The sequence below is a fragment of the Macrobrachium rosenbergii genome, chromosome 21 (genome assembly GCF_040412425.1).
Source record: "Macrobrachium rosenbergii isolate ZJJX-2024 chromosome 21, ASM4041242v1, whole genome shotgun sequence".
Taxonomy (NCBI): Eukaryota; Metazoa; Arthropoda; class Malacostraca; order Decapoda; family Palaemonidae; genus Macrobrachium; species Macrobrachium rosenbergii.
In genome coordinates, this window is record NC_089761.1 from 55545354 (window position 1) to 55570874 (window position 25521).

The following is a 25521-nucleotide window of genomic DNA, read 5'->3' on the forward strand; positions in this document are numbered from 1 at the left end:
TGAGTGAATTACCACTACCACGGAAACCTACTCGAAAGATCTCCTATCAAAATCCCGAACAGAGCGGTGAGCCGTTACAGCCCCCACACCAAACACCCGCCAGGACGGCGACACCAGCGCCACCTACCTCATTCCATGCTAGCACTAACCCCAGACTTGGCATGTGCAAGAGGGAGGGGGAGAGTACTAGGTGATACAGGGAGGGTCACCGGGTGACACGGGACCTTCCTCAGAAATAGATTTTTCCTCTGTCAAAATCCCTTTCTGAGTCCAGTCCCGTGTCAGCCGGGTGAAATCGTGATAGAGAATCATGCCAAGGCTGCAACAACCAGGAAAAAGAAATAAAGGGTAATCTGAAGAAAAGGCAAAGTTTTACAAAATAATTTTAATTAAGGAATCTCTTTCATGTAGCAAGAATTCTAAAACTAAGTTATATTAAATCTAAGGCACATTGAAAAACTTAATACTATGAAACAGGGGCCGGTCCCCGCACGACGGAGAAAAAGCCCCAAAAACCTTAAAATTACTTAAAGCAAGGTGAAACATGAAATGTGTACAAAATAACTCTAAATATAACCTTAATACTATACACGTAAACTTAGGCTAAACACGTAAGAGACAAAATCAATTAACATTAATATATACAATTATCTGGGGTACATGGAGCCAAATAAAAACTGTCCAGTACCCACAAAGAAAAACAATAATGGCATATCAGATTACAGTTTTTCCATTAACAGGTACAAGAAACAACAATATGAGGAGCCAGGCAGTGAGGTATAATCAACCAGGAGAATAAGCAGAAAAGTAAATGAGGCAGGCGGGCGGGGGGAAAGGAAAGGACAAGGATATGATTAATTAAGGTGGGGAGATGACACTTCCCACAGCTATTGTAGAAAATTTCAGGGCTTCAGCGATTTTAAATAGTGGCGTTTAAACACTAGAGGTGATTTCCAACCCGTAAATTTAGATAACTCTGAAAAGTCCATATTATGAAAGTAATTAATGGAAGTAGCAACTGCTCGAATATCATGAACCTTAGGGAACTGAATCTGGGTTGGCCTGTTTAATAAAATATAAAATTTGTTGTCTTATAGCATTTAGTGAAAGAGTACCACCTTTCTCCCTGATAAAAAGAGGACCCGACTTACTCTGTGGAGTTCTTGAAAGGTAAGATTTAAGTGTATAAACTGGACATAAAGACTGGTCTTGAGGAAGGGGCACCACCTTCCAAGGAGACCACCTGTCCTGTGGGTCTTCGTTTTTAGCTAAAAATCTAGGATCAGGGGAAAGGAGGACCTCTCCAGACGGGAGGAAGTTCACAAAATTATCACCTCTAGTGAGAGCCGACAGCTCTGAGATTCTAGCACCTGAAGCCAAGCTAATCAAAAATAAGGTCTTCCTTAACAGATCCTGATAAGAGCAATGAAAGTTATCCAGCTCTGATGCTAACTTAAGGACGTCATTGAGAAACCACGTAACGACTGTGGGCGTGATACTGGTCTCAGACGAGCGCATGCTCTGGGGATAGATGAAAAGTAGGAATCTGTAAGGTCGATTTTAAAGTCAGAAAAGAAATACTTTCTTTAATGCTGACTTGATTGTGGTAATAGTGGCCGGAGCTAGGCCTTTCTCAAACAATGATCTAAAGAAGGAAACTCCTAAATTAGCTGTCATGATTTTGGCTTCAGATGCTTTTAGAAAGGAGGCTAATTTTTTGACTGCTGAGTCATACTGTCTAATAGTAGAATCTCTTTATCTGATTCTAAAAACAGAGTGTTGACAGGGTCAATGTTTGCTCCTTTTTGAGCTGCGAACTTTATAAAGTCCATAAAACTAGGGCATTCTGAATTCTTGAGGAAGCTGACACAGTCTTGGTTTGTACTGTCTGAGTCAGAATGGGCTTGGGAATCCGAAGACTCCGTAGTCCCAGTTCCTGAAGAAGAGGGAACCAATTGCTCTTCGGCCAATAGGGGCTACTAGGGCTAATTGACCTTTGAATGTCCTGAGTTTGTGTAAAACTTTCAGCAGTAAATTTATTGGGGGAAAAGATAAATCTTCTCCCAACTGTTCCAATCTACTGTCATTGCGTCTATGGCGAACGCCTGAGGGTCCAGGTTGGGGCCACATAACAGGGAGCTTGAAGTTGCTCTCCGTTGCGAACAGATCCACTTGGAGGCCCGGAACCCGGCGGCAAATCCATTTGAAAGATTCCACGTCCAGAGACCACTCCGTCTCCAACGGAGCATTCCTGGACAGGGAATCCGCCACCACGATCCGCACCCCGCTAGGTGGGTGGCTGACAGGTGCCAGCCGTGCTTGTTCGCCAGGGAGAAGATAGCAACCATTACTTGGTTTACTCGGCCTGATTTGGAGCCGCCCCTGTTGATGCAATGAACTACCACTGCGCTGTCCAATACCAACCTGATATGAATCCGGTTGGGGGCGGATTTTCTTCAGAGTTAGAAAGACCGCCATAGCTTCCAGGGTGTTTATATGGAACTGCTGAAACATTGTGGACCACGTTCCTTGTACTTTTGTTTTGGAGAATATCCCCCAGCCGCTTAAGGAAGCGTCTGTGTGAACTAACTAGTGCCGGAGGGGGAAATTGAAGCGGAACTGTGTTGGACAAGCCTTTGACCGAGGCCCAAGGCCGCAACCTTGTCTTTAAGATTTGAGGGATAGAGGAGACCTTGTCTCTGAGCTTGACATTGGCTCGACTCCGCCACACTCTGTTTATGTCTTTTAACTTCGCTTTTAACAGCAGGTTTGTCACTGAGGCAAACTGAAGAGAGCCAAGGACCCTTTCTTGGGACCGGCGGATGCTGATGGATTTTTGAGAAATTTCCTGGTGAGAGATGCTATCTCTTTCCTCTTGGGAGGCGGAAGGGACAGCGTGTGAGATGACAGATCCCACTGGAGACCCAACCACTGAAACCGGGACTCCGAGTCAGGCGGGACTTTTCTCTGTTCAGTTGGAAACCCAATGACTCCAGGAAACTGATGACTATGGACGTGGCTTTTTGACACTCCGGAACTGTTGGTGCCCAAATTATCCAGTCGTCCAAATATGCTGCTAGGGATATCCCTTGAGACCGGAGTTGCTGTACTACCGTGTCCGCCAGCTTGGTGAATATCCTGGGCGCAATGTTCAGACCGAAGGGCATGACCCTGAAGGAGTAGGCCTGATTCCCGAGTCTGAAACCGAGGAACTGAGAGAAGTTCCGCGCAACCGGGACGTGATAGTAAGCGCCTGAAAGATCGATAGAGGTGGTGACGGCTCCACGCCGGAAGTAGAGTCCGTACCTGAGCTACCGTAAGCATGCGAAATTTGTCGCATTTTATGTAGAGATTTAGACGCGACAGATCCAGGATCACTCTTTGTTGATCGGAGTCTTTTTGGGAACAGTGAATAACCTGCCTTGAAACTTTAGGTGCCTTACTTTCTTTATTGCTCGTTTGTTGAGCAATTCTGTCACATAATCCTTTAGGATTGATGTGGGTGGCTGGTAAAACCTGGTTAGAGGAGGAGGGTTTTTGATCCAGCTCCATCCTAGGCCTTTGGACACAATGCTGTGTGCCCAAGGGCTGAAGGTCCATTGGTCCCTGAACCAAAACAGGCGACCGCCTACCTGTGTTCTCTCAGTGGGAGGGGCGGGTTTATTCCCTACCACGTCCAGGTCTTCCTCTTGGGGTGGTATTGGGTTTCCTCTGTGAGGGGGTTTGCCTCTTCCTCCCTTGCAACCCTATTAAGGCCGTGAAAATAACCACGGCCTTCATATGTGGGGTTATATGCTGGTGAGGCCACATATGAGGGTGCAGCTGGTTGGACCAGCACGTACTGTTGAGGGTGGCCTTAGAAGTGGAAGGCTGTGCCACTGCCGAGACCGGGACGGCTTGACTACCGCCTGGTGGTGAGTCCTCTTATGCCTCCTGAAACGCTTTTTCCTCCTCTCGATTGGGGGCCGCCGATTCTGGGGTCTTACGTTTGTAAGCTGAAATGCCCCAGCGAACGAAGACTTTGGTTGGCCCGTAGCCTCAGCCATAACATTGTGACCTCCTCTTCCGGGAAGAGGTTAGGTCCCCAGATCGAGCTTTTTACGAGCTTGTTAGGCTCGTGACGGATAGTTGCATCGGCAAAGATGAACTTCCTACATTCCAGTCTGGCCAAAATAAACTCAGATAAGTCAGACTGGAAGCCTCGCCAGCAAGGACTTAGCCAAGACCTGAAAGAAGGGCTCGTCCGAGCAGGAGACGGCAGTGGCTTCAGTGAGGCATACGGAGTTCAACGACCGGGCTAACTTAACCCGAGCATCAAACTCCGCTTTAAAAAAGATTCCGGCAGCTTGGGGAGCTGCTCACTAAACTGGCGTGGAGGCGCAGAAAGGGTCCAGCTTCCCGACCGTGAAAGTGGACGGGCGTCTGTCCAGAACTCATTACTTCCTGGGAATACCAGGAAGTAGGGTCTGTCTCCCTCAGCTGAGGTACCGAATTACCTCAAAGCACGCTCGGGCCGTAGCCAGAGCGACTTTGTCCAAGCAAGGGGTGGGAAGGTTGTCTCCCAGGGCAAACATGGTGAAGTTCCCCTTGAAAGGAGTCAACTTTGTGTTATCTGCCTGCCACTCCGTCAGAGTGCGCAGGAGAGCCGACTGAGCTTGGTCCCTAGGGATGATGACAGTCTCCTAGGAACCTTGTCCGACCGAATCCAGGCTTCCTCCGTGAGCCTCACGAAGCCTGGATAAGGGGGCAGGAGATCGGGGGAAGAACTCCAACTCCTCCAACCGCCTCGTGCCAAGACCATCAAGAGTTAGCTTGCCATCATGTTGGATGGCCCGGAGAGCGAACCGCCAAGGGTTACCGACATCAAACGGCGGGAGGTCCGCAGTGTCGGGATAACATACTGTGGTTCGGCTGGGGGTGGATGAGCCATTCCCGCCAGTATATTATCATGACTGGCAAACTTCTCTGAGATTTTGCTTAAATCTCGAGTCCAGGTCCTCCGTGAAAACGCTTATACAATTGGTTGGCAAAGGCCTCTGCATCGAAGCAGGTTGGCGAGGAGGGCTTGGTTTTGCAGCCCTCTTACTCGCGCCTTTGCTGGAGGAACCAGACTTGCTCCCGGAGGCTACAGGTCCTGAGACCTTAGCCTTCGACGGGGAAGGGCAGTGCCTTCTTGGAAGACGAGGACTTGAAGCCCTTTCGCCTTCCATGAAGTCTTCAACTTCAACTTGGGGATAGCAGATGGAGCTCTATCACCCAAGGAGGAAGACTTCACAAAACCTGAAAATGAAGAGACAGATGAAGCAGGGGAGTCAAATAATGGGGGCCCGCCCCAACAACCTCACCTACCTCACCACTTACCACCTGGTCCTGCTCTACATTCATCGGTTCCAGGTCGAGATTAATAGCGGCGACGTCCTCCGAAACCTCCGCGTAGAGTATATCCGCTTGGGGTGGCTGGGTCTCATCCCGGATCTGCTGGATGATGGGGTGGCAAGATCTTCAGGCACTGCGGCCGCCACCCGTGCGCGCCGGGTAGAGCAAGTCCTCAACCTGGCGTCGAGGACGTGGGGCTTCCCCGACGGAACGTTTCTTCCAAACCCAGCCACCCAGGCCCGGAGGGATTCCAAGGCAGACTTCTTGGAATTTTCGTCCGCCTGTAAAAAAAGCCAACAATTAGCTAAGGACGAAAACCATTCCGGGAGCCTCATAAACAATGTATAATCACAATGAGGAGAATGATGGAGGAAGACTGTCACTTACCAACTCATCCTGGACAGTTGTACAGAGAGCAAAACAGATCTCACAACCATCAGGGTGCCACACAATCAGGTCATCAAGGCGGACCGCACAACCAGCGTGGGTCCGACAAACTACGTGACCGTAGGGTTGTTGGAGAGAGGCGGTGCACCCCGGCTCCTCACAGCGAACAGTCTGTAAGAAGAAAAGTACATGAACCTCCCACCCTAAGCAAAATAAAGCTGGCAAGGCCGGGAAATTCAACTGCAACCGGAATACTCCGGCGGAGAAGAACTCCCTAACATAAACTGTGCCAATAAGCTCTAAATCACTCAGAGAGGACGGTAGGATTTCAGACCCTGGAATACTCCGGGAATGAAGGGAGAGAGACCAGGAACTAACCATAAGGGTTGCCAGTAAAATAACGGCGGAGACCCCTGGTATAGGCCGGACTCACTATTTATATATAATGAATAAAGGAGAGTACTCCTGTAGATAACTGACTTATCCAAAAATTATAAATAAAAACAGTAATAAGTGATGGTAAGAACACAAGAGGACGGAGGATCCGTTCCCCATAATGAAAAAACCTTCCACCCTTACTCCCCCGCCGGAGAAACAAGATGGGTAACTGCTCATATGTTCATAACATAGGTGAAGCAATTAATATATACCGTATCAACGTAACCCGACCGACGGAGAGTGAACAGTGACTCAAACACGCATTCGAGTAAACAAACCACCAACTCCAACACAGCGATGCTAGGGACAATATGGGAGGAGCGAATCCTCAACCAACAAAAGAAGTCCCGGAACTCGGAGAAAACGCCATCTAGCGTCACCCGCACGAGCAAAACAAGGCTGGAAAGGAGGAGGGGGAGGGGGAGGGGAGAAGTAGGCCACCAGAAGGAACAGGAGACGGGAGAAGCTCACCCGCTCAACTGCATCATACCTCCCAGACCATGAATCTTAGGAGGGTGGAATGACTGGAAGCAACCAACCCGAAGCCCGACTCCTAGTTAGGCGACGCCTAATATGGACCTAACCTAAGTATAGGCTAGGAAAAGAAGAGTAAAAGGGAGGAGGAAGAAACTGGGAGAGAAATTTGAGCCGAGAACCAGCCGGGATCGAAAATGGCAGGCAAGAAGGCGACTAGCCTAGAGGAAACACATCCAAGGAGCTCGATTCCCCCAATTGGAGGAAGAGAACCAAGGGGGCTCACTCTGCCCACCAAAAAACGATCCCGGAGGAAAACAGCAACAAAATTCCCTCAACCTGAACTCCTCACCCAGGGCCAAGGGAAGGAAGCTAACAAGCCTACTCCAAAACATAACCAACACTCATAAAACTAAAAACTAAAATGTGCTCAACAGAGAGCGTAGCCTACCACGGGAAGCGGTTAGATCTGAGGGGCTGCCAAACACCGAGGTAAACCACTGAACAAAACAAATAAAAATAAAACTACAAGAGAGCACCATCTTCAATAAAATTAATTAGCCTAGTAAGACCAAAACAAAAGGAACCCAACCTGGGGTGGGGTACCTGGACGGGGCATCACTCCCAAAGGCCAGTAGGCCAATGATCGTAAATAAATTATACGGGGGGAGCCACCGCAAGGAACCACCAGGAAGGGAACCAAAGGGGAAATAATCTATAACGACGAGGAGACAACTCAACTGAAAATAACAGAAGGAGACGCCTGCATGGTCGACATGGCTGGCTGGGGACGCCGTGGCGACATAATAAGATCTCGATATTTATGAAAATACGAGACTATAACAGCCAAAAATAGAACAAAACCCCACAAGAAGATGGTACTTAACTTGAAATAGTAAAGCTGCTCGATGCCATCGTTTAAGATAGAAAAATCCAAATAATGGAGCACACAAAACAATCCGAAGATTCACGTGCTAGAAAATGGAATGAGGTAGGTGGCGCTGGTGTCGCCGTCCTGGCGGGTGTTTGGTGTGGGGCTGTAACGCTCACCGCTCTGTTCCGGGGATTTTGATAAGGAGCGATCTTTCGAGTAGGTTTCCGTGGTAGTGGTAATTCACTCACCCCCTTCTTATACCGCGCCTTCCAAGAAGACGCTCGACTGGGGGTAGTAACCCCAGCTTTCCTGAAAGCTCTTTTTCTGGTATATCTAGCAATTATACCTAGAAATTCGTGCTGTAATGGAATTTCACCGGCTGACACGGGACTGGACTCAGAAAAAATGTTTATGGTCTTGTCTATACTCTATGATTTTTTGCATCTTCTGTATCTTGTATGCATAGCCAGTAAGTAAGTAGAACCACTGCAATTGACTTAAGTGCAGAGTTTATCTTAACATGATATATGTATGAATACACGCATACATGCAGAGGCCTCACAATATGTGCATAGCATTTCGTAAACGTGACTCTTGTATGTGTATGTACAAGTAACACCTCAGTTAACCACATTCACCTTATCCATCTCTCAACACCCTCCACAGTAACTCCTGCACCGCATTATAGTATAGCAAATGTTTAAATTAATTTGTATTTTTCCTAACATACAAACCTGAAATTCCTTCCGTAGAATTTAGCTTTGAGCACAAGCTGGTACCAGCCATTCAAGGTAGTTAACTATCTACCGGTACTATGGGAAAACCCTGCCCACCTGTTGGTTTGCATTTCAGTCAGATGCCAGAAGAAAGGGGTGGTTGAGGTGAACCATAAATGTCCAGAACTTCAGGTTTGTATATTAGGAACAATACAAATAACTTTTAAAATTTAATGTGTTCCTACAGTAATACAAACCTTTACTGCCCACAGCTGTTTAGCCAGACCATTGAGCTGATTAACAGCTCTCCTAGGACTGGCCCGAAGGATTAGACTTATTTTACGTGGCTAAGAACCAACAGCTGGGCATAATCTGGGTACTCTCTGAACCAACTGGGAATGTCATCTTCCTGGTCTGGTAGGAGCAAAGGGGCAGCTGCTAGACTTTAAATAACTAAGTAATGGAAAAACTAATTGCAAAATGGCTAAGATTCCTAAATTAAGATGTTGGAGGCAATAAAACAGCAAACAGGAAATCAACAAGTTTGTTTAACCATCTATCCTCCTCTCCCCTTGTCAAGAGAGAAGGGGAACTTGTGTCCAACTGAAAAAAAAAAAAAAAAGGACTGGAGATCAGTCATAAAGCTCACCTGCACTTCATGTCTGTCCAGCTTGTACATGGCCCACCACCCTGACTCTGCCCTACAAGAGAGGAAGGAAAAGAAAGAAGGGAGAACCAGTCACTTCACAAGCCTCTCTCACTCACCGAATACCTTAGAGGGCACTACTTGTCCCAAAAGGGTAGCTGGGCTAGCTGCAACTAGTTGAGCAGCCACCACAGGTCCCATGGAAAATGTGTCCAGGACTTGTTGGCAACTTCCCACTGATAAAAGGAGGTCAAGGTGGTCTGACACAACCACACCCCTACACACACCTGATGAACCAACAGGTTCTTCCAGAATGCCACTGATAGGGTGATGCCACTGACCTCATGAGCTCTTGCCCAAAATGATATTTTTATAATAAAATAAAGTTTTATATATACTTACCCAACAATTACTTAGCTAAGAGTTTCCACTCAAACGGCAGCTTAAATTCTGAAACTCGTGGTAGCGATTCTTTTGTTTTTGTGTAGGTGACAAGGCTGTGCCCACTTTCAGAGTAAGAGGGAGGAACAACTAAGCCAATACACCAATTTGTTTATACAAAAAAGTCCATGCGCGGGGAGGAGGGTGGGCTCCATTCGTAATTGCTGGGTAAGTATATATAAAACTTTATTTTATCATAAAAATATAATTTTTATATAAGTAACTTACCCAGTAATTACTTAGCTGATTTCACACTGAAAAGAGGTGGGGAATCGTGGAGAGTAAAATAACAATTTAAATATGATATTTTTATAATAAAATAAAGTTTGTTCATACTTACCTGGCAGATATATATATAGCTGTATTCTCCAAAGGACCGACAGAAATTCAAAAACTTACGGCACACGCAGTGGGGCCAGGTGGTTAGTACTCATTCCCGCCGCTGGGAGGCGGGTATCAGGAACCATTCCCATTTTCTATTCAGATTTTCTAGTGCTACTGTCTCCTGAGGGGAGGAGGGTGGGAACTATGATTATATATCTGCCAGGTAAGTATGAACAAACTTTATTTTATTATAAAAATATCATTTTGTTCATGAAACTTACCTGACAGATATATATATAGCTGAATCCCACCATTGGAGGTGGGAAGAGACAGAATAGGATTTAGGAAACAAACATATGTAGGCGATTGATGCCTTGGTTCCTTACCTGTTAGCATAGCTGACTTCGTGATTACTGTCACCCAAGCCTGCTTCTGCTTTACTAGAGTCTCCAGCAAGGTAGTGACCTATAAAGCTGGTGAGTTCTAGATGATCTGTCAATGGGGGCAAGACCACAATGTGACTAGACCATATGACCTTACTATGAGGGCAAACGACAAAAGAAACAACCACCTGACCAAGCCTAGCTACGTCAAACGTCATAACATAAAACTAAGGACTGGGACGACCACCACAGTGGTGACCCAACAACCATAAAACCACCATAACCAAAAAAATAAAAACACACCTAACCATTTACTACAGGATAGGATGAGTGTCGCTTTCTGCCCCAAGATCGTATTTGCGGAAACGTAAGGCCCTAGCGCACAGCAATTCTCGTAAGAAGTGTTCACTTCAGTAAGGTAGTGTGAAGTGAACACTAAATTGCTTCGCCAAAAAGTGGCACCCAGAATGTCATTGAGAGACAAGTTTTTCTGGAAAGCCACTGAGGTAGCAATGGCTCTCACTTCGTGAGCCTTGACTTTCAAAAGACTCAAAATCCTTGTCTTGAACACTGGAATGTGCATCTATAATGGTGCTTCTTAAAATGAACGCCAGTGCATTCTTAGAAAGAGGTAAATCCGGCCTCTTGACCGAGCACCACAGATTGTTAGAAGGACCTTGACATTCCTGAGTCTTCTGCAAGTAAAATTTCAGAGCCCTGACAGGGCACAGGGTTCTCTCTGGTTCTTGTCCAAGGATTTCCGTCAAACCCTTAATCTCAAGGACCTGGGCCAAGGGGAAGACGGGTTCTCATTTTTTGCAAGAAACATAGGGCTTAGAGAACATAACAGCATCATGGCCTCTAAAACCTATATGCTTGCTGATAGCCTGAAGTTCACTAACTCTCTTCGTCATCGCCAGAGCAGTTAGAAAAATAGTCTTTCTGGTTATATCCTTGAAGGATGCAGAATGTAGAGGCTTGAATCGTCTGGACATAAGGAATTTCAGGACTACATCTAAATTCCATGAAGGCAGCTTTGGGGTGAGCTACCTTAGAAGTTTCAAAAGACCTTAAAAGATCGTGAAGGTCTTTGTTGTCCGTAAGTCGAGGCCTCTATGCCTAAAAACCGCTGACAGCATACTTCTATAGCCTTTGATGGTCGGTACTGCCAGCTTTAGTTCCTTCCTAAGATAAAAAGGAAGTCTGCTATTTGGGACACAGAGGTCGTGGTAGAGGAAATCCCCTTGCTTTACACCATCTCCTGAAGATGGCCCACTTTGACTGGTACACCGCATTGGAGGAGGCTCTCCTGGTGTTGGCGATAGCCTTAGCCACTGGTCTAGAAAAACCCTCGCTCTGACCAACTTTTCGATAGTCTGAATGCAGTCAGACTCAGAGCGGGGAGGTTTTTGTGGTACCTCTCGAAGTGGGGCTGTCTGAGAAGATCTACTCTCATGGGAAGCGTCCTTGGGAAGTCCACTAGGAATGTCATGACCTCTGTGAACCACTCCGCTGAAGGCCAAAAAGGGGCGATTAATGTCATCCTCGTCCCTTCCGAGGCCGCAAACTTCCTGATGACTTCCCCAGGATCTTGAATGGGGAAAGGCATAAAGGTCCAGACCCTTCCAGTCCCAGAGGAGGGCATCTAATGCTACTGCTCCTGGGTCGAGCAACAGGGAGAGCAGTACAGAGGCAGCCTTGTCGTCCTTGATGTTGCGAAAAGGTCTACCAAGGGACGCCCCCAAAGCTTCCAAAGCTCCTGACATACCTCTATGTGCAGGGTCCACTCTGTCGGAAGAAGTTGTCGCTGTTGACTGAGAAGGTCCACACGGACGTTCTCGACCCCTGCCACGAACCTCGTGAGAATCGTGATCTTGTCGAGAATGGGCCCACAACAGGATCTCCTTTGCAAGCAAGAACAGGGACCGAGAGTGAGTACCTCCCTGTTTCTTGAGGTATGCCAGGGCTGTGGTGTTGTCCGAGTTGATCTGAACCACCCGGCCTGCAACCTGATCTTCAAAGAACTGGAGAGCCAAACTGAATCGCTCCCAATTCTTTTAGATTTATGTGCCAGGACACCTGTTCCCCTTCCAGGTGCCTGACACTTCCCCCCCCTAGTGTTGCTCCCCATCCCGACCTGGACGCGCCGGAAAACAACACTAGGTCGGGGGCTCTGAAGAGAGAGAGAAACCCCTTCTGCCAATTTTTGAGGGATCGAGCCACCACCTTAGATGGTCCTTGGCAGAGAGAGAGATCTTGAGAGTCTCCTCTAGATTCTCCTTGTTCTTCCAGTTCTCCGCAAGGAAAAAACTGGAGGGGTCTGAGGTGCAGCCTCCCCAGGGAAACAAACTTCTCCAGCGATGAAATGGTCCCCAGCAGACTCATCCATTCCCTCACCGAGCATGTTTCTTTCCCCAGGAAGGCCGAAACTTTGTCGAAGCAGTGCTGCTGACGTTCCTGGGATGGAAAGGCTCGAAAACCACTGAATCCATCTGAATCCCCAGATAAACAATGGACTGAGAAGGGATCAGATGTGACTTTTCTAAATTCACTAGAAGTCCCAGGGACTTCGTCAAATCCAACGTTGAGTGCAAGTCCTCCAGACACCTTTCCTCCGATGTGAGCTCGAATGAGCCAGTCGTCCAAATAGAGCGAGATCCTTATGCCCGCTAAGTGAAGCCATCGGGCCATGTTCCTCATCAGAACCGTGAAGACCATAGAAGCTGTACTCAGTCCAAAACAAAGAGCCCTGAACTGGTACACTTGTCCCCCCCAGGACAAACCTCAAGTACTTCCTTGACCGAGGATGGATGGGGACGTGAAAATAGGCGTCCTGGAGGTCTAAAGAGACCATCCAATCGCCTGGTCTTAAAGCACCTAAAACAGACTGAGACGTCTCCATCTTGAACTTCTCCTTCAACAAAATGGTTCAGTCTGCTGACGTCCAGGACTGGTCTCCACCTCCTGACTGTTTTGGAACCAAGAAGAGACGATTGTAGAACCCTGGAGAATCCAAATCCAGGACTTGCTCTATGGCTCTCTTCTCGAGCATCTGTTCCAGCAGATCGAAAAGAATCTGTTGCTTCTCTGCTGGTAAGAGGGCGACAGATCCTGGGTGTTGAGGACAGGGGAAATTCGAGAAACGGGATCCTGTAACCTTTTTTGATGACACTGAGGGACCAGGAGTCCGCCCTCTTGCTTTCCAGGCTCCAAAACAAAAGAAGCCTGGCTCCTACTGGTGTCTGGAGGTCCGTATATCATTTCTTGCCCTTTGGGAAGAAGGGGCTCCGCCTCTGGAGAGACCTCTTCCTCGAGGAAAGGATTTTGAGGAGAAAGCTCTCCACCACGAAAGGGCTTCTGCCTCTTAGAGGTTAGTCCTGAGAAGACGTGGAAGGGACATTCGGACGCCTGGAAGACTGTGCCAGGAGGTCTTGTGTAGCCTTCTCCTTAAGGCTGGAGGAGAGATCCTTGACTAAAGGCTGGGGGAAGAGATGGCTAGAAAGAGGGGCGAAAAGCAATTCAGCCCTCTGAACAGGAGAAACTGACTTTGCAGTGAAGTTGCAATATAAGGCCCTCTTCTTCAAGAGGGTTGTACAAAGTGAGCAGCCAGTTCATCAGCGCCATCCCTGACAGCCTTGTCCATGCACGACAGCACACTGGACAGCTCCCAGAGTGATCGAGTCTGGACTTCGAGTCCTCAAGTCCAAGCCCCCCAAGCACCAATCCAAAAAGTTGAAGACCTCCATCGTCCTGAAAAGCCCCTTAAGGTGATGGTCCATTTCTGAAAGCGTCCAGGTCACCTTCGCTGAAGAAAGGAGGGCCCTCCTTGGAGCGTCGACCAGACTCGCGAAATCTCCTTGGGAAGAAGGAACTCTGGAACCAATTTCTTCTCCAGTCTCATACCACATTCCCGCCTTCCCACACAATTTAGACGGAGGTAGGGCAAAGAAGACTTGCCTTGTGTCTTCCTGATCCTCCATCCAAGAATTAACTTTCTTAAAAGCTCTCTTGGTGCCAGACGATGTCTTCATCTGAAGGAAATCAGGGATTTTCGCACCTTCAACGAAGCTAACTGCGAAGGAGGGGAGAGAGGAGCAGAAGGCTGAAATTTATCTGGAAACAAGTCTCTCAGCATGCTGGCCAAAACCTGGTAGTCCGAGAGAAGACGACAACGGGGGGCTGTTCCTCAACTCTGCAGACTCCGACTCAGCAGACAACTCTCCCTCTTCGATGGGAGAAACAGGAGAGTCTTCCCAGAACTTGTGGAAGACTAAGGCCCTTGGCCCGATCCGTAAAAAGAGACCTTCTTCTTGAGAGAGCGCCTGGTGAAAGAAAGCTCTGGAGCGTCCTGCGTGAAGAAGTGTCCTGCCTGGCAATGCTGCACAAGCGTCTTGACGAGTGTCCTGAAGAGCGTCCTGACGAGAGTGCTGAGAAGCGTCTTGCCGAGCGTCCTGAAGAGCGTCCTGAGCGAGCGTGATGAGAGGCCAGACGAGCGTCTTGTCGAATTGCAAGAGGGGCGTCCTGACAAGCAAGAAGAAACGATAGCGAGCAGCAGCCTGAGGAGCGTTAAGACGAGGCAAAGAATCCCGACGATCCAACGAACGATGAGGGCGACCAGGAGAACTCGCCGGAGAGGGAGACCTCTTAGACCTCTAAATAGGCAGCTTCAAATCCTTACGGAGCCTACGAGGTTCAGACTCCTTTGCAGCAAGGAGGGACGCCAACTGCCGCTGCATGTCCAGGAGAAGACTCTTAGAAGGAGAAGACTCCTTCTCAGGAGAAGGACTGCTCTTGTGAGAAGAAGAGGGGGGAGGGAGGCCCTCTTTCCTTCTACCAGGGGCGACGACAGCTCTCTTCTTGAGCGACTGGGACGCTCAAAAGCGTCCTCCTCGGAAGAAGTTCTGGTCCTCTTTTGCAGCGGCAACTCGTGGAACCAATCAGGAGAAGAAACGAAAACTCGAGAAAGAGGAGGTGAAGCGTCCTCCTTCTCGAAGCTTCTCTTCCAAGGCGAGAGTCCATCCAAGAGCACGTGACTTGTGTGGGAGGGCGCCTCGGAGGACGAGAAGCAACCCTTGGATGCGTCGCGAGCACAATCCTTGGCAGCCTGGGAATCGACAACAGGGCCTGCCGAAGGGACGCCAGATCGGTGGGGAGTCCCCGTAACCCTCTTGCGGCTTTCGACTTGCCCACTCCCTGAGTCCTGGGAGTCCGGCAGAGGTCCAGGCCTAGAGGCATTATAGGGCCGATCTGACGCCCCCTCCACAACACTAGGGGGATCACTGCACTTCACAACACTTTCAAGAGCAAAGCACCTTAGACTCCAAAGCATGAATGGAGTTCAAAATCTCCGCAAGGGCATTACCTTCCGCAGATGCAACCACAGGGCCCGAAGGCAACACTAAAGGGATAGGTGAAGCAAAGTCTACAGAGGGTTAACAGGAGACAAATTATTACCCTGACTCCCACCAGCAGACACACTCCTGGAGGAAGACCTCCTGATCTATCACGCTCTAACTTGCGAACATAAGAGTCATAAGTCCTTCCAATCTGCATCAGGCAAAGACTCACACTCCTTGCAGCGATCATCAAACAAACAGACATGCCCTCTACATCTCATGCATACTGTGTGAGGGTTCACCTAGCTTTCGGTAGCCTCACCTTACACTCCTTCACACCACACACCTGAAACTAGCAGAACTAGATTCAGACATCTTAATCAAAGAAAAAGACAAAGCCAAAATCAAAACAGTCCACAAAAGCGTATGCCTATCCACAAAGCCAAAGTCAAAAACCAAAAGGACAATCAGAATACTCAAGTGGAAAAGTTTTCGAAATCCAAAGACGGAGGTATTGACAACAGGTGTTGACAATACCGGCGACAGAGAAAATCTGAATAGAAAATGGGAATGGTTCTGATACCCGCCTCCCAGCGGTGGGAATGGGTACTAACCACCTGGCCCATCTGCGTGTGCCGTAAGTTTTTGAATTTCTGTCGGTCCTTTATATAAGAATACAGCTATATATATATGTCAGGTAAGTTCATGAACAAAATGAAAGTTAATGATCTAAATAAGGCTAACACTGAGACAATGTTTGTTGTTTCCTTACCTGGTGAGAGAGCTGCGCAGATAATTACTGCCCCTGGTTGGTGCTCATCTCAACCTGTAGAGATGTGATGGTAAACAGTAGTCAGAGTCGTCTCTACGGATGGGATATTCTGCGGCGAAGGAGTGCTCCGAAGGCCGACAGAACATACAGCAAGAACTTTGTGACGAAGGAGAGTACCGATGGTCAACAAAGCTCATATCATTGCCCCTGCCCAGGGTACAGTACCAAAAACCAACAAAAAACTAGTAATAGAATCACCCACACCATAAAAATTAACATGACCACTACCCAGCACTAAAAAACTGGTGGGCACTCCACTGTTGTACCCTCCAGGTTTCCCCACAACTCAACGCCACGAACAAGGCGAAGAGCTAAACACATAGGAAAGGGTACTTCCTACACTTCCTCACCCGTCACTATGCCAGCCATGGACATCGGTCCTAGGGTACTGCAGTTTTTGTAAATAGTTTCCATGTCCCGCAGATAGTGCATTGCCAACACCGACTTGCTTCTCCAATATGTTGCTTGAAGAATGAAGGATAAGGAAAGATTGTGCTTGAAAGCTACTGATGTAGCAACTGCCCTGACCTCATGAGCTTTCACTTTCATGATTTTCAAATAATTTTCTTCCACTTGGGAGTGAGATTTGATAATAAGGTTCCTCAAAAAGAAGGAAATAGCATTCTTAGATAAGGGTCTAAAGGGATTTTTGACTGAACACCATAAATTAGAAAACTGCCCTCTAATTTTCTCAGTTGGTGCAGGTAGTACCTGAGGGCTCTCACCAGGCAAAGCACTCTTTCTTCCTCTTCCATGCCTAAAATATCAGAGAGGCCCTTAATTGTGAAGGAACAAGGCCAAGGGTGTGAAGGATTCTTGTTCTTCACCAAAAAGCTTAATAGGAAGGAACAGACTGCGTCTCCGCTTGCAAAACCTATCCTTCTGTCAATTGCTTGAATTTCACTTACTCTCTCTGCAGTGGCCAGTGCTACTAGGAAAATGGTCTTCTTAGTTAAATCCCGCAGAGAGGAGGAGCACATGGGCTCAAAGCGGTCACTTGATAACCACTTAAGTACCACATCTAGATTCCAAGTGAAATTCTCCTCCTTTCTAGATCTGGTGGTGTTGAAAGACTTAATTAGGTCTGAAATATCCTGACTAGCAAAAATGTCGATGCCTTTGTGATTGAAAACAGAGCTGAGCATTGCTCTGTAGCCTTTTATGGAGGGAGAAGACCTTCCTAGAGAATTCCTCAAGAAAAGAGGAAAATTAGCTATTTGAGGGATACATGTCTGAGAAGACGAAACTCCCTTTCTTCTGCACCGGGTCCTAAAAAACTTCCATTTTGCCTGGTAGAGATTGTTGGAAGAGGCATGTCTACACTTGGCAATGGCCTCTGCAGCTGATCACTAAAACCTTTTATCCACAAGTCTACTGCCAGGTCGAAAGCCTCTCAGAGCCAGAGTGGGCAGGCCTTGATGGAAAATCCTGCAGTCTAAAGACTTTACAGGCAGTCCCTGGTTTACGACGGGTCCGGATTATGACATTCCAAGATTACGAAGTTTTTCAGATATATTCATGAGAAATTATTTCCCTAGTTTGGACCAAGGTTATGATTACCGTCAGACAAATCCGACGGAAGAAATATGGCTCCAAAACGGCAGAATAATCAAAATTTGAGTTTTTTTTATGAAAAACTCAATAAAAATGCAGTTTACATCGTTTTCAATAAACCCAAAGCATTAAAAGTAAGGTTTTCTTAGGATTTTTTACGATTTTCGACGATTTTTTGGTTTACAACAATTTTCAGCTTACGACGCGGTATAAGAATGGAACATCCGTCATAAACCGGGACTGCCTGTAATAGCAGGAAGACGCCTTGATAAGTCTACGAGGAGATCCAGAAGGTCGGGAATCATTCCATCTGTGGCCAAAAGGGGCCACCAGAGTCATCCTTGCATTGCTGTGAGAGAGGAATTTCTTGAGAACTTCCCTTATCGTTCTGAAGGTTGGAAAAGCGTAAAGGTCCAGATTCGACCAATCTTGAATCATGGCATCTGTTGCCCACATGAGAGGGTCAAGAGCAGGGGAGCAGAACAGAAGTAGACGGTGATTTCGAGACGTTGCAAAAAAGTCCCGGGTCGGTTGTCCCCATAATCTCCAAAGGTTGGAGCACACCCGATTGTCCAATGTCCATTCGGTCGGAAGGACTTGATTCCGGCGGCTTAGTTCGTCCACCAGAACATTGCATTTGCCTTGGATAAACCTTGTGACTAGTTGGGTTTGGTTCTAGTCTGCCCAGCACATAAGATCTTTTGCTATCTCACGCAGGAGAATAAGTGTGTTTCCCCCTAAGTCTTATGTAGGCCAAGGCTGTGGTGTTGTCTGCATGCACTGCAACCGTCTTGTTGCAGACTTCTGTTGCAAAAATAACTGAGACCCAGGTGAGTTGCTTTTAATTCTCATAAGTTGATGAGAAGCTATTTCTCCTTCGGGGACCAAATTCCTGAGATTTCTCGGTTCCCAAGGAGCACTCCCCAATCCAGATCCGACGCATCGGAGAAGAAGTCTAGGTTGGGGTTCACTAGGAGAAGAGATTTCCTTTCCGTCAATCTTTCTTCTGACTTCCACCAATGCAAGTCCTCCTTTATTTCTGCTGTGATAGAAAAGGAGTGAAGATCTTGATGTACCTTCCGATCCCAGCAGGCTCTCAGGTAAAACTGAAGTGGCCTCATGTGCTGTCTCCCCAGTCTGGCACATTGCTCCAATGAGGCCAGTGTGCCTAAAAGGCTCATCCACTGAGTTGCTGTGCATGAATGAAGGGCGAGAAAAGAGTCCACCTTCCTTAAACATTCCTCCACTCTCCTGGGGGACGGCGAAGCCTGAAAACTCTGAGTCTATCAGAATCCCCAAATAGAGAATTCTCTGAGTGGGAATTAGTTGAGATTTCTGGAGGTTCTATAAAAGTCCTAAATCTTGAATCATGTGAATCGTCTTCTGTAAGTCCTCCATGCATTGATCCTTCGTGGGAGAGCGAAGTAGCCAGTCGTCTAAATAAAGTAGGATCTTTACCCCTGCTAGATGTAGCCAACCTGCTAGGGGAGCAGGTACTCTTGTAAAAACTTGTGGGGCAGTCGAAAGGCTGAAACAAAGAGCTCTGAATTGATAAACTTGGTTCCTGAAGACAAACCTGAGGTATTTCCTTAAATCCTCGTGAACAGGGATATGAAAATATGGGTCTTGCATGTCTAGGGAGATCATCCAATCCCTCTGACAGATGTAAGCAAGAACCGATTGTGTTGTTTCCATTTTGAATTTTGTCTTCTCTATGAAGGCATTCAAAGCACTCACGTCTAGCACTGGTCTCCATCCCCCTGAAGACTTGGGCACTACGAAGAGTTGATTGCAAAACCCCATCGACTTGGAGTTCCTGACTAATTCTATGGCCTTCTTGCTGATGAGAGAGGAAACCTCCTCGGAGAGGGTCGAATACCTCTCTGAGACTTCGGAGTAGGCCATCAATGTGATGGGAGTGTTGGTCAAGGGAGGTCTCTCCCTGAAGGGATAGAATAACCCTCCTTGAGTAATCTGACTACCCTCTGGTCTGCCCCTCTTGATCTCCATCTCTCCCAGAAGAGAAGGAGCCTCACACCCACTGGGGCATGGAGGGCTGGGGTCTCACCTGCTGGTTGAAGATTTAGTTGATGACTTCTTGATGGCTCAGGGCGTGAACCTAACTGACCCTCTGGGCCTAGATTGAGATCTCTGTCTGCCCCCCAAAAAAGGGCCTAGACAGCAGAGGAGAGGAAGTCCTGGTGGGTACTGTGGGCCAATCTCTCTGTCGCTTCGTGGACTGTGTAAGGAGATCCTGTGTGGACTTCTTATGAAGGCTAGAAACAATCTCGCTAACGGTTGTCTGCGCTACAAGCAGTTTGGACACTTCAGGAGGCTTAAGTGCTGTAGGAAGCTTAGACGAATCATGGTGATTAATTGAAGGCAGGGGTTCAGGTAATATACGGCGCTCAGCCGCTACTGGGTGCTCGCTCAAATCCGGGCGCTCGCGAAGAGATCCAAGGTCAGAGTTCCCCATAGTCTTCAAAGATCCAGGCAAACCTATGGATCTAAAGTCCACTCCGTGGGAATTACTTGATCGCGCCTGCTTACCTGGTCTGCCAGGACATTCAGTCTGCCCTGGACAAGTCTCGTTACTAATTTCGTCCGATTCTGGTTTGCCCAAAGTAGAAGATCCCTTGCTGCCTGCAAAGGGAGAAGGAATATTCCCCTTGCTTGCATAAGTAAATAGCACTGTGGTATTGTCTAAATGGACTGCTACTGTCTTCCCAGAAACTTCCAAGGCAAAGGCTTGCAATCCCTGATGAATTGCCTTTAACTCTTTCACATTTATGTGAAACCTCTGTCTCCTTGTCTCCTCGGAGAGCACTCATCCAGCACGTATAAGTCTGATGCATCTGCATAAAAGCTTAGGTCTGGATTCTGAATGAGAAGGGACTTTCCTTCCAGCAGCCTGTCTTCTGACTTCCACCAGAGCAGGTGCTTCTTTATTTCAGGAGTTACAGAGAACATGAACGAGTCTGGGTGCCGTTTCCTGTCCCAGCTGGCTCGAATAAAAAACTAAAAAACTTTCATGTGTAGCCTTCCCAGGGATACGAATTGCTCTATGGAGGCTAAAGCTCCTAGGAGACTCATCCATCTGTTGGCAGAGCAAGTCTGGAGAGATAGAAATTCGTCTACGGTTTTCAGGCAAGATTCCAATCTTTTGGGGATGGAAAAACCCTAAAAGCTAGAGAGTTTAGCGTCATCCCCAAATAAACTATCTCCTGAAAGGAACCAGTTGGGATTTCTGATGGCTGATGAGCAAACCTAGAATGTTGACTAGGCAAAGGGTCTTGTGAAGTTCCTCCGTGCATTGATCCTCTGTCGGGGAGTGAAGGAGCCAATTGCCTAGGTAGGGAGTGATGTTGATCCTCCTGAGATGTAGCCATCCTGCCAGGAGAGCAAGAACACGAGTAAGAACCTGAGGGGTCGTCAATAACCCGAAACATAAGGCTCGAAACTGGAAGACTTTGCCCTGGAAAATGAATCTGAGGTACTTCCTCGAATCAAGATGAACAGGGACATGAAAGTACATATCCTGCATATCTGTTGAGACCATCCAGCCTCCTTCACAAATGGATGCAAGAATGGAATGATTGGTCTCCATTCTGAACTTCGTCTTTTGAATGAAGACACTCAGAGCACTTATGTCCAGGACCGATCTCCATCTTCCTGATGATTTGGGAATCACAAAGAGGTAACTGTAGAATCCCTCTGAATCTCCATCCTCAACTATCTCTACATCCTTCTTGTTGGGAGGTCGGAAACGTCCTCCGAGAGGGCTGCAAACCTCTCTGAGCCTAAGGAGTAGTCAATCAAGATGATAGGCTTCTTGACTAAAGGACGTTTTTCCCTGAATGGGATAGCATAACCCTCTTTACGGACTTGAATGTCCCATTGTTCCATTCCCATTTCGTTCCATTTTCCCAAAATAGTTGGAGCCTGGCACTCACTGAAGCACAGAGGACTAGGTCATCATTTTCTTGATGAGGGTCTTGATGCGGACTTCTTGACTGTTTGTGACAAAAAGCGAACATTGGAACGTGTTCTGGAAGATCTTGTTCTCCCACCATGAAAGGGGTGAGGCTGTAGAGGAGAGGCCAACTCCTCACTAAACGAAGGAGGGTCCTTAGGACGTCTCGCTGACTGAGACAGAAGGTCCTGGGTCGATTTTTTGTGTACATGAGACACAATGTCATTAACCATCAACTGTGGGAACAAAAATCCTTCACCAAGGGAGAAAAAAGGAGAGCAGACTTCTGTGCTGTAGTCACTCCTCTGTTGGTATATGAACACCATAACTCTCTCTTTTTTAAAACACCCAACGTAAAAAGAGAGGCTAGTTCCTTAGAGCTATCTCTAACTCCTTTATCGGCTCAAGAGAGAACACCCAGAGTGTCCGAGACGAAGTCCTTGGGGAGAGAGAAACAATCCTGTATTTTCCACGCCAAAGCACCCACTAACCAATCCAAGAAACTAATTACTTTGAACACCTTGTAGAGGTTTCGCAGTAGATGATCAATCTCTGCTGAAGAAAACATAACTTTAGCCAATGAAAAAGTCGATCCCCTAGAAGAATTAATCAAGCCAGAGAAGTCCCCCTGGGAGGAGGCAGCAGCTCCCAGGGAAGGAGCTTCTCCAGTGGCATGAGAAGAATACCTTCTATGCGAAAGATGGGCAGGAGGAAAGATAAAAGAAGCCTCCCCTTGCTCTCTCTTGACTGAAAGCCAAGCATCTGCTTCGCTGAGCGCCTTCCTAGTGGAAGTAGAGAGCACCATCTTGGGCAACCTGGAGTGTTCAGCAGGTTGATTACTCATCAAGAAGGTGGACCTGTGAGTAGATGGGGCCACTGGTGAGAAAAAGGCAGGAAAACTCCGTAGTAAAAAACGGAGTGCCACATAAGCAGAAGGAGTTGAATCCTCTTCCACATCCTTATTTGACTCCTCTTCGTTGGACAACACTGGAGAAAGATATGCGTCTGCAGCTGGCTTAGCAGCAGGAGGAGGTTTTTTCAAAAAACCTAAAATGTCATCTAATCTCTGTTGGATGGGAGCCAAAGCTGAGTCCATAACTGAAGAAAAAGTCTGAAGTCCAAGGTTTAGCGCCGAAAAGACAGGCTGGGGCCAAGACCTTAGAGGAGAAACTGCACTCTCTGGTGCTAATGGGCGCTCAGAAATCTCCGAACATACGGGCACCAACAGGCGCTGAAGCTACTTAGCTGGGAAGTCACTGGGCACTTAGGGGCTACTGGGCACTCCAAAGATACTAACACGTTGGGTGCTAAAGGAGTGCTCAGACACTGTAGCATCCACAGGTGATACAAAACGGTTGCATCCATATGCCAAATACAAGTGCTTAGGCGGCAAAACTTGTTGTTTCGAATCTGAGCAAACTGGAGAAAAATGTTCAGGACTGTCCCAAAAGCTGCATAAAGGCTTCTTGCGCATCGTAGAGTGAGAATTCTTACTGGGCACCTGAGGGGTGTGGGATACATCTATTGCTGGCCTTTTCAATGGCCTAGATTTATCACTTTTGTGCCATTGGCACCTGACATCAGGGCTTGATGCCTCTGAACTTGAAGAAAGACGATGCACCTCAGAAAAGATGCCTTTCCAATGGCTGTCTATTGCACCCTGGGACTTTGCAACAGGGGCAACTGGGCTGACTTCCCATGGGCAGACCCCTCTGACTTCCCTTGGGCCTCTGGTATGGCTTCTCCCAGATTCAGGGGCGTGCGCCAGGGAGTTTTGCTTGGGAGAGTCAGCAGGACGGGCAGCCAGCTCCTCCACTAACACTGCACTTGCACTGATAACACCACCTTTATTAACTTGATCCATTAGGGTACAAACCGAAGACCCCGGTTGGGCCATAGAACTCACAATTAACTCAAACTTACGGTCAAATCTTGACTCTAGGTTGGCAATGGCATTGGGGTTGGAAGTGTGGGAGCTGGGTAAAGGATCAGGTGGTACAGCAGGAGAACTGGGAATAGGGGATAATACAGAAGCAGAAATAATAGGTACATCAACATTGACAGAAGACTTATCAGATTCCTGGGAAACTGTAGTCTTATTGTCGTTCCTAGGAGATGCCTTTCTCTTCCTATCCCTCTCTAACTTAGATAGATGAGAACTTAAAGTTTTCCACTATTTAGGGTCCCAATCTTTGTATTCCTCACACACTGAAGTCAAAAAACAAAACTTGACCTCTGCAATCAGCGCAAATGGCATGCGAGTCATATTTTGCTGAAGTTAACCTCGTGTTTCAGCTTTTGCTGCAATAATGAGGGGAAGACGTACTTGCATCAGACATCGTCAGAAAAGTTGGCACCCAAAAGTCAAGGTTAGGAAAAAATGGTCAAAACCTGAAAGAACTAAGGTCTTAAGAAAAAACCCTAAGGCTTTTTTACACTAGAAGCTTAAGCGGAGCGCGGCGACGGGAAGCGATGATGAGCGAAGCGATACGAAACGATTAGGTGTTTACATATAAGCGAAACGAGCGGAGCGATTAGGTGCATCTTGTACATATATCTCTTTTTAATGGGAGGTTATATAAGCGGAAAAACATCAATATTTTTATGTTTTCTTAAAAAAATTGTGTACAACATCAAGTTATTATATTTTGTTATTATTAACAAACTATTTTTCTTGTTAAAAAAAATACCTAATGAGTATGTCGATAGAGGGAATGTGACGATACAAGAGGCTCTTACCATAGTTATGCACTTAAATGCAAGAACTGACACTTTTATCGGTCAGCAGCTGATATTTTCTTTAAATTCTTAGTAGAGAATACAACTTGTATAATTCCACTGAAATCACTATATGCACTAGGCTAGCTTCTTTCAAATTTCTCAATAAAACTCACCTTTGAACGCATCTTCTTGGCCATATTGACAGCAACTTGCAGCACTCAATCAGTCAAGAAACAGACTGAATTGTTTCTTTACATCTCAAGCGCAGCGTCGCTTTTTGATACAGGTTCGATACACGTTTGAAATGGTAATATATACCAACTCTCAAAATATAACACATCTCATTGTATTTCACAAATATATGACATAACTTTATGTTTTAAATATACAGTTTTTCCGTTTGCTTTTTACCAATGGTTTACTTGCTTAAAACAATTAAACATTTGATTAGAACTGTATTTAACAAGTTCTATTAAATATATATTGATCTTTTATATACGTTTACTATAAACATTCAACAGAAAACGTTAACGGGAACTTACCTAATTTGATTGTCGCTAGCGATAAAAATATCGCCCATTTATTGAGCGAATCGCTGGCTTCGCCGCTTCGCTTCGTTTCGCTCCGTTTCGCTCGTGTGTGAAGACCAAAGCGTTTCTGCATAGGAATATCTAAAAACATTAATATCGCTCATCGCCGCGCCGCCGATTAAACGCCAGTGTGTAAGAAGCCTTACTCTAAATAATTGCCAAAAGACTACCAAGTAAATATACTTTACCAAATTGATCTCAGTCAACACTGGTAACGAAATCTAAATTTAGCTGAGAGCTAACAATCTCATTGTCATCCAGCAGAAACAAAAATTGGAAATGATTTCCTGAGTTGTTCTCTCTCTTTCCTGAAAGTGGGCGAGACTACCTACCTACACCAAAACAAAAGAACCGCTACGCGAATTTTCAAATTTTAGCTGCCGAACTAGTTAGAAACCATAGCTATGTAATTACTTAGCGAGTTACATAAAAAATATCCTTGTAAAATAGGGGTAC

General features: G+C 46.8%; 1 protein-coding gene across 1 annotated transcript in view; it reads right to left on the reverse strand.

Annotated features, from left to right (window-relative positions):
- Nucleotides 1-25521, reverse strand: part of LOC136849494 (uncharacterized) — a 209336-nt gene that overhangs the window by 82488 nt on the left and 101327 nt on the right. Inside the window, exons 5-6 of the mRNA XM_067122840.1 lie at nucleotides 23052-23763; nucleotides 22266-22820 (exon numbers count right to left, since the gene is read on the reverse strand). Coding sequence (XP_066978941.1) covers nucleotides 22266-22820; nucleotides 23052-23763 — 1267 coding nt within the window. The remainder of the gene's footprint in view (nucleotides 1-22265; nucleotides 22821-23051; nucleotides 23764-25521) is intronic.